Source organism: Electrona antarctica (genome assembly GCF_951216825.1).
Source record: "Electrona antarctica genome assembly, chromosome: 16".
In the NCBI taxonomy this organism is placed as follows: domain Eukaryota; kingdom Metazoa; phylum Chordata; class Actinopteri; order Myctophiformes; family Myctophidae; genus Electrona; species Electrona antarctica.
The window spans coordinates 40,819,261-40,831,808 of NC_136797.1; the positions used below are offsets into that span (position 1 = coordinate 40,819,261).

The 12,548-nt window shown below is 41.3% G+C and overlaps 1 protein-coding gene across 1 annotated transcript in view; it reads left to right on the forward strand.

The window, feature by feature from the left end:
- The first annotated feature begins 1,731 nt into the window (after nt 1-1,731).
- dym (dymeclin) overlaps nt 1,732-12,548 on the forward strand; it is a 73,204-nt gene continuing 62,387 nt past the window's right edge. Inside the window, exons 1-4 of the mRNA XM_079524176.1 lie at nt 1,732-1,970; nt 5,793-6,056; nt 9,270-9,322; nt 9,812-9,905. Of these exons, the coding sequence (XP_079380302.1) occupies nt 5,917-6,056; nt 9,270-9,322; nt 9,812-9,905 (287 nt within the window). The 5' untranslated portion in view covers nt 1,732-1,970; nt 5,793-5,916. The remainder of the gene's footprint in view (nt 1,971-5,792; nt 6,057-9,269; nt 9,323-9,811; nt 9,906-12,548) is intronic.

Here is a 12,548-nt window from a genome sequence, read left to right on the forward strand (position 1 = left end):
GTTTTTTAAATATTTAATATTTCATTACATTTCTTCTCTTCTGAAAAATAAAAATATAAAAAGTGAAAGGGGATGAGTAGAATTGTTTTAATTTCAATTAAGACACATTATTCGTTAGTGTTATTTATTAGGACTTACTTAGTGTTATATTATTGTGTTACTTCATGTTCACACCAGAAAATGGAATGGATGTAGTGTTGACATTGTAAAGTGTAATGCGAATGTATTTCAGGGTGTTGGTGGATGTCATGTATAGTTTACCCACATTATTAGCTATTCACATTGCTTAATAAAATATTCAAGCCTGCTAGCTTTTTTTTTTTCTCCAACAATGTATTTATTTTCCTTTTTTACACACAAATGACAATACAAATATACAAAAAAACAACAACAATGAACAGTACAAGACAATTACTGATATAAAGAAAGCAGAACAACAATAACCAAAAACAACAACAAAACAAAACAAAAACAACTAGGTCTCCACCAGGAGGATAGGACTGTGTGAGATGTTTGGCAAAATGTTTAGGATTAATATAAACGTTTTTGAGGCATTTTGTTACAAAAATGTGTTTTGCAAAAATCAACCTGTTGGTGGCGCTATAACAGGCCAATGTGAAAAGGGTGGGATATATTCCTCAGCCTAGTAAGAAAATGTGTGAAAGATTTCACTTAAATTGCATGCTGCGTTCATGATTTGAGGCTTTTTGTTCAAAACGGGGCAATCTTGCAAACTGTGAAAGCCAATTAGGATAGAATATGAAATATCGGACAGATCCGACTTGAGCACATGACCATAGAGATACTGTGTAACGATTTGTGAGATTTTTGGACAGAATCTGGAGGAGTAATATCAAAAAATGTGTTCAACCTCCTGGTGGCGCTATAAAAGGCAGATGCGGGAAATACAGGTCAAAGGTTTGTCCTTGGCCTCTAGGGAGTGTGCATGCAACGTTTCACGCAGATCGGTGCAGTTCCAGGTAAAAAAATGTGAAAAGCTGCCTCATGGTGGAGCTATAACAGGCCGTTCTGGAAAATGTGGGGTTGGCATCCAGGGAGTGTGTGTGCAAAGTTTGGCATCGACCGGGTTAACGGTGCCGGAGATTAGCTGGTAACAGACGGACGGAAGGACGGACGGACACACACACGGACACACACACGGACGGAGTGCAAAACATACTCTCTCCCCATGCCTTCGGCCTGGTGGAGACAAATATATGGTGAAATCAATGTAATATATGCTGCGAATACGGCGGAACAGCACGGCCTGGTATTCCTAAAGTAATCTAAGTAAATTATGCTTAAACGGTTAAACCTAACCTTATTCCTAACCTCAACCTCAGTAAAACAATGCCTAAACCTAACCCTATTCCTAAACTTAATCCCAGTAAAACTATGCCTAACCCTAAATTTATTTCTAACCTTATTCTCAGTAAAACAAAATAAAGAATACAAGAACCGCCGCACCGAGCTGTCGGCGTGAGGTCGGCGGAAAAAAGCTGGGGCGAGATGGAATTGGGGCGACCTGACCTGTTACCATATGCTGCATATGAGCATTTTTGCGTAGGCCTACAGGAATTGTACTACTAGTACACATTTTTCTACTTCTACCACTGAATGTACATACCGGTTATATCCAGGTTATATCATGTTGTATTACGTGCTCTATATATAATTGATTCATATCCGTTGTGTTGCGTCATGGACGTAACGCTCTGTTGTCATCACGCAAGGGGTCGCGACGTGGAAAATATGGCGGAAAGGAAAGGAGGCTAACTGGAGTGAAGTTGTGTTCCTCCACAAATTCACCAACAATATCTTATCAGTTATCATTTAAGAGCAATAATAACACGGCTTTTATAGCGCGTTGTTATGAACCCTTGACTCGCACGAACACGATATTAGTTGAAATATGTAAATGTGATATTAAATAACTGAAGAGGAGCAGCTAGCACACATCAGTTTGACAGGTAAGAGCTGTTATATACTGGTCAGCTGATCGAGCACTTGTACACACAGCTAAACGGTGTACATTACATTTAAGATGAAATAGGGGCTTGTATTGTTGTACATATTATAAACACGTGAGTTTGTGAAAGATGCGGTGCAGAGACAGAAGACAATAAGATGTTAAAAACGTAACGTAATGCTGCAGTGATTACAGTCAAATGACTGCTATAGCCAGCCCTGGAATGGCTGTAATGGTAAGCTACATGTCATGTATGCCATTTCCATAAACACACATATGTATATGTATCTATCTGTGTGTGTTAATCTAACGTGTTCATGTTAATATTAAAGGGCCAAATAGTTGAGTATTGTCTTAGGCCATCTGGTAGTTGGTAACCCTCATAAGAGTTGTTTTGATTTATTTACAACTGTACTATACTAGTGCATGGCGAATGAATTCTCTCATTGGATCACCATTGGCTGTTGAAGTTACAATGAAATTAACCCACTTTAAACCTTGGTGTGCTTGATGTGCATCAGTGCAGGACTGCATGTCATAGTAGGCAAACTATGACATGCAAAATAATGTTTTGGTTCCTCACGTAGTAGTGGCAAACATGAGAAGTTGGAGACCCATAAGGGTCAATTTGGTTCCATTTGCATGCTCTCAGAGTCACTGACCCATAAGGCTCCACTTCCATCATTTAGCTGTGGGGACCCCCTGGAACCCCTCCTGTTGTAAACCAGTGGTCCAATAGTATCTGTATTGAGATATGTCAATGAAAGCATAGCAAGAAGAAGGCGAACTAAACATAACCCATTAAGACTCTACAAGATTCTACAAATGTCTTCTAAATCCAAACATACAGTACGTATGTACGTATCTCAAAAGCTGTTGTTCCAGGGATCCCCAGAAGCAAAGATTTGAGTTAAAATAGATCTATTCAAAGATTTGCAGTTGCACACATTTTCACGATTTTTCAAAAAATAGCCAAAGTATAATGGTTAAAGTAGTTAAAAGCTAAAGTGACACAGAAACTTTCCTGGTCTTAATGGGTTAATGGAATTAATATTTTAATTATAATGATGGTCATTGGTCTCGTGTCAGGAGTATAATTGGTGCTGTTGTGTAATGGTAACTTGTGATGTACGCAAAAAATATGTGATCATACTTGTATACCGAAGGCGTGTCGTCTGAAGCGTTTCTAATTCACACATCCTGGACTACAGATTGTCATCCTGTGTTTGACTGTACTTGGCCACTCCCGTAAATGACTTTTAAACGAGTACATGACGTTACGCAGTGATTCTCAACCTTATTGTTACCTCAAGGACCCTCCCCCAGTTTGATATGCAAACCCAAACAGTGGATCCATAAGTGGGTTGTGGATAGCATTTTATGTAGGCATAGCACTCTAGTATAGTCTATAGTGTATACTCAGTTTCACTGTACATATATTCTACTGTTAGACAGATGTTAGGTTCTTAGCTTGCTTATGATTCTTGATGACTATTTATATCATGTATTTGATGTATTACCATGTGGTGTTCTTGCGTACTGTAAATCGCTCTGGATTAAGAGTGTCTGCTAAATGCCTAAATTGTAAATTGCCTAAATTGTGGACCAATTTTTATGGGTCGCGAGGAAAATGGTAAAATACCCATTTTATTTTTTTGTTTACTACTTTTTGTTTTTAATTATTTCAAAAGATTTTCCAAAAATAGAGACTATAGCATACAGACCCCCTTCTGAACCTTTTGGGGGAGAACCCTGGGCAAAAATGTGGCCCAATCTACAAGCTCACAGTCACAAAACGCTGCAATGGGACTAGTAGATTGGATATTTGACTTGGTGTAGAGGGAACTACTAGGGCATCTAGTTTTCAACAAAGTATATAGGGCAGGGGTCTTCAACATATTTGTTGAAGACCCCTGAGCGAGAGATAAATTAGCTGAGAGAACCTTTTTGCCGAAAATAGCTGATCTACAAGCTCACAATGCAGTGCAGCGCGAGGCGTTGTTGGCTTGCAGATCGCCTATTTTTGGTCCCGACCCCCCTTGTTGAAGACACCTGATATATTGCACTATGGCTATTTATGAACGTTAATGTTGAAAGGATTCCTCCTTGAGGCATTTGTAAGGTTCATGAGGTTCTTTTTATATTCCTGAGAATATATTTAGGTAGCAATGTTGACAATCATGTATCTGGAACAGCCTGCTAAAGAGGCCATTGAATCTCTGCAGGACATACAGTACTGTAGCTATTTAAGTTAGGTTTGTCTGTTTTTTATTTAAAAAGGAGATGATGTTGGCTTTGCCAGCTGCTCAGAGGACACCTGTGCAGGTACGTGCACACATAGACATCAAAGGGGGCTTGTGCCTCTGCTCTTTTACCCGTGTGTAAAAAGAGACCTGCCCTCTCCAGACCATGAATGCAGCCTTTACTAATGGGGAAAAAAATGCAAATGCCCCCAGCCCTTTCCATGCCATACTTGGCCGAAGGCAGCTTTCAGGAGAACTGCCCTTTTCCGAACTCTCCTTGAGAACTTGAACACAACATTTTGCATCAAAACTATTTGTCCTTGTCATTCTGTACAAATCCATGTCATCCGCCGAATTTCCAGTAGCTAAAGAGTGCGGGGGTCGCGGCCGTCAGCCCCTGAAAATTGCTGAACTACAAGCTCTCAACGCATCACAGCGCGACGCGTTGAGATCTTGTAGATCTGCTATTTTTTTTTAACCAAAAGTTCACTTTTAGGGAATTTCAGACCCTGCCTGAGTCTCTAACATTCTGTGCACGTCGTGTCACACACTGTACTGCATCTCCACAAATGACTGCGTCACTCATTTAAGGTCAATGTCCTGACTTTCACAAAGTTTAGTTCACCCCAATTTAACCCCTGCATTAAAAAAATTGTAAACAAATGAGACTCTTATCCCAGAAAACAGTTGGCGCTATAAACTTAACAGGAAGAGGGAGTTTAGCCAAGTAGGCCATGGAACATAACAGCATGTAGTTGTTAGTCAAGATATAATTGCAGCCGTTGCACCTGCTTGTATATAAGATAAACGGAAACATAGAAAACAGCCAATCTAACAAGCTCACAATGCGTCACAATGTGAGCGTCATATTGTGAGCTTGTAGATTGGCTGTATTCACTATGTCTGAAAATGTTGGGAAATGTTTGACACTTTTTCTGACGTTTTTGAAAATGTTTCTTTTAGTTTTGCCGATAAATTGCGTGCCCAAAATAGGGACCCAGAACAGGGAGATCTGCTTGAAAGTGGTCGGTCTAGTAACAGAACAGACTGTGTGTGTGTGTGGTGGTGGGGGGGGGGGGGGGGGGGTGTCTGGCTTGGTTATGGAGCCTAGCCTGAGGACTACTGGCACAAAAGACTGTCCAGGTTGCTTTGTGTTGTGGAACGAGGAGTCAGTCTCTCGGATTTATTACCTTTTCACTTGGCCGCTTCAGGACTTCACTTCCTTATATTCACATCTTGACACAACCTGATCGTGCTTTATTTTAAACCACTTGTACTCGCGTTGATTTCTGGGGGTGTGGGTGGGAGACTAGGAGAGGGTGAGCGTTGCAAGCTAACTGTATTTGTGTGTGTATTGTGTATTTATTTGTATTGTATAATGTTTTGTTTTGTGTGTGTATAAGACCCCCTCCCTCGAAAATGCGATGCTGCATCTCAAGGGGCTATCTATTCTCTCGATACATTCTATCTCACCTCCAGCACATCAATAGAAAGGATGGAGAACAGTCATTTGTTTTGTAAGAAAAGAATGACCAGTCTCACATCTCATTAATTTCTATCCCCTTTTTCTTCTTCCTTAGATTCTAGTTTCCAGTTGTTTAGCAATAACAAAGCAGTGAAGAGTGGCTCGTCTGGCCCAGTGGAAGTTGCTCAGGACCCCCCAGGACAGGACCCCCAGGTGAAGCCGGCAGGGAGCTGGTAGAGATGGGAGCCAACACCAGCCAGGTCAGTGACCTGTCGGAGAACCCCAGCCTCAGAGCTCTGGTGGGCTCCGAGGCCATGTCGGAGAATGACCCCTTCTGGAACCAGCTCATCTCCTTCACCTTCATCAGCCCCAGCAGCAGGTACGCACAGTCACAAACATGCTTTACTTCAGTAATGAGCTCTATGCACACACGCCATTTTGGAAAGAACTTGGGCCCTTTCCATTTCCCTACTTCCTTCACAGATGTTACCGCTGTTATGCGCTACCTTAACATGACTCCTCACATGTGGCCTGTGACTGACACACACACACACACACACACACACACACACACACACACACACACACACACACACACACACACACACACACACACACACACACACACACACACACACACACACACACACAGAGCAGACAGCATTTCACTCTGTATAACCTGTAAGACGCCCTGAGGGCTGAGAAGCGACGCGTGCATGCATCCGCCTGGGTGACGGCAGACAGCGCTTTGGCATGGGGGGGTCAGATCAACATGGAATGAATACTGTACTGGCCATATATGGAGCGTGTCTTGAGTGTACAGGGTTTGATGAGGTCAGATCAACATATGGAATGTCAGAACAGGAAGGACGGGTGGGGAGGGGATCAACATATGGAATGTCAGAAGTAGGTCAGCTCCATATATGGAGATCTATGAGTTTGAGGTAAGATGTAGAGTTTCTGGCTGGCTCCATATATGCAGATATGGAGATCTAAGGGTCTCCATGGTGTCACGTGATGTCATGAGATGTCACGAGGCATGACCATATATGGAGGCGTGATGTCACGAGGCGTGACCATATATGGAGACGTGGGTGACTAACTAACAGACAAACGGACGGACGGGAGCTGCAGGTTTTGATAGTAAATGTGACTTACGGTCGTAATAAACCTGTATTCTGTATGTTTGACTACTTGTTATCCTTGCAGCGTATTCTTGTTCTCCTCTTTTCCCACATATCCTGTTGTATGACGTATTACTTATAGATACTTTTTACATACTTACTATTACATACATACTATGTTTGATGCAGGTTACGTACTAGGACAAAGTATGTAAATCAGGCTTCATTAGTTCCTCTCAAACACGTTTATTAGAGTTCTGGTTTTGGTTCAGATCTAACGACATGGTTTCCTGTGTAGGTGTGAGCCATCTATATCTTCTCTTGTGAAGAGGGGTAGAGATTTGAGATTGGGTGGCTACACGCTTAGCCATGTGTATACCTAAATAAATCACTATCCTTTGTGAGTAGTGACAGCTGAATCACCCTAGGCTACTTGGTTCCAGAACTTAGATATTAACATTAACCTTTATCCTGTTGGATTTATCCAATGTATCAAAAATCGAATGTCCAACTCCAATCATGTTGCTAGCCCCCACGGAATCTGTAATTTTAACACGACAAAAACGACATCTGGCATGTTAACCCATTTTGGGCGGGAACCCCTTTTGGTTATGTTATAATTTAGCTATTGAAAAATAGGTGGCGCGCTACGAGCTTGTAGGTCTGCTATTTTTGAAAAATCGTAAAAATGTGGCGCAAATCTTTGAATATATATTCTTTCAAAGTGAATGTTTTTAACTCGGGTCTAAATGGGTTAAGGTGGAAGGGCCTAGCCGTTCTACATTGAAACCCCCAACCTCGAAAAGATCAGGCTTTTTCTCTGAAACCGTAACCGATGAAGGAAACCACAAGGATGTGTAAACAGAACAGACATTTCAGAGCGATAAATAACTGTTTAACTTTCACCTTGAAAAGGCAGGCTTCTTTGGCTGTGTTCAAGTATTGGTGTCAATTATTAGCGAGGTCACTCCTACAGTCTCCTATACGTAATTCTTCACGGAACAAAGAGCATTTTTCATTAACTTTAACATTTCATTTCCGGTAACACCGCAAATGATTTCATTCAGTCTAGCTAGCTTCTAGTCTCACATTTGCCTCTACATCTTTGGGACTCAGAAAAGAGAAAATGCATTTCAACGTTTTAAGTAAATTAAGTTAGGTGAATCGCCTGTGTTAAAATAATAATAATAATAATTAACGTTATTTTTATAGCACCGTTCATGTCATATAATGCAGCGCAATGTGTTTTACAGGGCAAAAAAAATCACAAACGTATAGTAGCATTAAAGCAATCAAAAATGACACTACGACAGTATGTCGTTGATAACTGATGTAGTATAATGATATTTACTAAGGCTATTCAGTATTCACTGAGTCATTGTCAGCCAGTCATGAACAGAATGTGTGACTATTGACCGATTCCGTAACGGGTCTCATGGTCGCAGCCTACGTATTTCCTGTAGGCGGAGACGACACATCTGCAGTTTCCCCGCACCAAGCTTCTACTACAGTGAATGGAAAAGTGACTAATGTTAGTCGGCCTCAAACGTTACTCTTTTACCTGCTTTTTACTAACACTAACATTACAAAGATGCCCAGAACATCGGGATGAACCTGTGTAGTTTATGGCTGCTCCAACAGTAGTGGCAACATTAAAACAAACAAAAAACGGAATGTCAAAATATCTACCGCGGTGGCTGAGACCAGAGCCATTGAGTAATGGTTGAGACAAAGCAGTGAAAGGTCCTGAAAGATACATAACGTCAGTCTTACCCAATACCCAATATTTCTGTTTTAGGAACACAAGGCTGCTGTACTTACTAATATACATACTAAGCTAACATACTAAGCATTAAAGTATGATTTTACACTTGGCTGCATGCGGGAAATAGCCGATCCACAAGCTCACAGTGACGCTTTGTGAGCTTGTAGATCTGCAATTTTCAGAGTGCAACGCCCGAGCAAACACAAGATGACTTGTCTTTTAATTCTACTTTTCTCCACTAGTCCCTCCCTAACATTTTTGTCTAGTTTTTATTTGACAAAATTGAAAATATATTTAGTCATAGTCTTAGTCATCATAGTTTAGTTTTCGACGAACATTTCTTGTCACAGCTTTAGTGGACGAAATCAACACTGGTTTAAGTTGAATAGAAGAGTCGGTGTAATATAACGCAGTGCAGTGCACTAGTAGGCCAGCAGAGGGCAGAAGATACAAGCAATGTACTTGTCTTAACTATTTGTTCTCTCTCGCTCTCTCTCTCTGTCTCTCTGTCTCTCTCTCTGTCTCTCTCTCTCTCTCTCTCTCTCTCTCTCTCTCTGTCTCTCTGTCTCTCTGTCTCTCTGTCTCTCTGTCTCTCTCTCTCTCTCTCTCTCTCTCTCTCTCTCTCTCTCTCTCTCTCTCTCTCTCTCTCTCTCTCTCTCTCTCTCTCTCTCTCTCTCTCTCTCTCTCTCTCTCCCCTACACAGTGGGGATTCCAAGCTGTTGGAAGAGGCTGTGATTCCACTCGCCAAGATCTTTAGTATGTACTACTATACTATGTGCATTGTGCTTCCAGTATTTTATAGATCTTTAGTATGTACACTCACTACACTGCTTCCTGTGCTTATATTCGCTGACCGTGCATTTCTTTACACTATAATATTGAAGACTTGTCAGTTTACTGTAAACGTGTGCATGTGGATACACACACATGGTGCATTTTTTGCACATGCATGTATACAAAAGTATGTACACAAACACTCCACGCACACTCCACGATTGTTTAGAGGACATAAATAAATACCCTTTTAAATATATATATTTTTTTACATCTTTCATTGAAGTACAATTGTAGTACCTCTTGTTTTGTTTTTTTCTGTCTACAGTTTATACCTTTGCCCGAAAACACACACGTTCTTGCTTCAGTTTCTACAAGCCGATCTGTTACATATTTATTTCTGATCTCTGTCCTTAATGTTGCAAAACTGTTGATTATTTCTCTCCCCATCTTTTTGCCTTTGTTTTCTAGTCGAGAACAATCCCAGAACTGGGAACTTCAGCGCTTTGGTGAGAGTGTTTTTGGGAAGAACCAAAGAGTTGAAGATCTCCACCGAATGCCAGGAGTGAGTATGAGAATTGAGAACCTCCAAAGATCTCATGAACGAACGGTTCCAGTTAATGACAGACCCTGCCAAAAGAAAAGTCCCTGATTGTTTGTTGTGCGCGTGTTGGGGTGTGCGAGCGTATATGTTGTGCCTGTGATTGTCTGATCCAGTGTTTGCGTGTGGGAAACCCTAATTTCTTTTTCTTTTCTTTTTTTTCCAAATGAGACAAACAGTGAAGTTGTTGTCATTTCCCATGGGAAGCCTGTGGAGGTATAATCATCCACAGTGTGTGAGACATTATTTCCCTACTCATGCCTGCCAAACCACAACTCGTCACACCCACCCCGACCAGTTTTGCCAGATTTTGCGAGAGAAATAAACCGTTGTGGACTTCAATACTGCAATGTAGAAATACTCCCATTACAAGTAAAAGTCAGAAATTCAAAATGTTCTTGAGAAAGTACAAAAGTGTTGGTATCAAAATGTACTTGAAGTACCAAAAGTAGTCATTGTGCAGAATGTCCCATTTCAAGTGTTCAAATGTTTGAGCATCTTTTGAAAAGAGCACACAGAGAGGAGACAACATAATTGGCGTGTGTAATAGCTGTATTGATGGTGGTGGTGGTGGCTGAGATATTGTGGTTCAGTGAACTTCCTTCACTCATCATCATCTTCCTCTTTTAATTTCCCCTCTTCTCTTCCTCTCTTCCCTTGTTTTTTTCCCTCCTCCATCCCTTTATGGATGTGAGCTGTGATGCAGCCAGTGAGCTGGGTGTGTCTTCTGTGTGCTATCGATTAATCCATTGAGACCTGGAACGCATCCATGTCACGTTAGCGTTTAACCACATTAACCATTAACCCATTTTGGGCGGGAACCCCTTTTGGTGTTTTAAACATTATGTTATAATTTAGCTATTGAAAAATAGCAGATCTACAAGCTCATAGCGCGCCACCGAGTGGCGCGCTATGAACTTGTAGGTCTGCTATTTTGGAAAAATCGTTAAAATGTGCCTCAAATCTTTCCGAAAATTGTCATGATTTAGAAAACTTTTTTTTTAAAATTTCGACGTAAGGCCTGAATGGGTTAATAGTAATACTAGGGACGTAATCCATGAAGTATTTGAAGTCATCGACTGTCTCGAGCACCATCCCATCCACAGTGGCAATGGTTTTGTCCTTCTACTGCAGTAGTAGCCCCCTTCCTTTCTCTGCCGTATCTGAGATTGGGTCGATGTCATCTGCATAGTCGAGGTCAATGACCACGGTGTATATGTGCCTTGACTTCCTCGGGACCAGAGTGAACCCCAGTGCCTCCTCTCTACCATTGGTTGCGAGTCTCAGTGCATTGTCTAACGCTACAATGAACAGGAAGGGGGCCAGAGTATCACCCTGTAGGACGCCCGCTAGGACCTCAAATTCTTTAGTGTCACCGTCGCAGGTTTGGACCTTGGCTCGAGTCTCGAGCCAAGGTCTTTGTGTTGCGGACATTTTACGTCACATTTGGCGGACATTTGACCTAATTGCTCGTTTCATTGTTGATGGAAAATATGAGACGTGTGGGGACAAGATGACGTAAATGTTCCCTTCATTGTCAATGGCATTTAATGTTTGTGTTGCGGACATTTTGTGGGGACAAAGGCTGTATATAGGAGGGGCTAGCGCCTCTCAAAAGGTTCAACCAAAAAACACCACGTACCCTATGTTTTGAAACCAAGTTTTAAGCATCAGCATCCTCCTAGTGCTGTGAGACTGGGATGCTTATGGCATGAGGAGCCATGGTACATTATGATTGTAATAGTAACAGGAGATGGTGTTCCCCTAGCGACCACACAGTTGGCCTCATGGCTGCCGTAGTGGTGTTCAGAAGCTTAACCCATTATGAGCTGAGGCAGCCCATTCTACCTTCTAAGTCAGCAATACTCAAATGTTTGTGCCAAGAACCCCCAAATTGATATTTATTTGGAACCCACCCCATCTGAAATGTGTTTGTGCCAGGGACCCCCGTAGAAGAGATTTGTTTTAATATTTCTTTTTTAAATAGCAGATGTTTTTGAGAACTACTGTTCTAAATAAACTGTTCTAAATCAGTAGTTCTCAACCAGTGGTCCCTGAGGGGATTCCTGGTGGTCCCGACCCCGGCTAAATGATGGGGTTGGCAACTAAATGGACCCTTATAGAGTGAATAGTGAAACCAAATGGACCCTTACGGGACGGGTTATCAGTACATTTGATTACATTTTACACTCTCAAGAGTTTAATTATTATTAAACATCTGCATTACTTCATTTACAAGAAGTCTACACAATTAGAGAATGTAGAGGAATTGCTATTTTGATCAACATTTGCCTGTTATCTCTCCTATGGTACCACATCAATACAGCAAGGAATTGTGGACAAAATCCTATCCAACAACAACAACAACAAAATATTCAAAGTTTTCATTTGGGTCTGAGAGGCTACATCTCATCAAATGCTGGTCTGTGGCTCAAATGCTGAATATATAATGGACCCTTGATACGAAAAGGGTTGAAAACCACTGTTCTAAATCCTAAGAGTTTTCTGAAAAACTTGTGACACTGATGCTTTGTTTTTCAGGTTTGAATGGGTCAACAGTGGTAGCTTGTGTTCAACTCTGATCCACTCCAACATGGATGTGAGGAA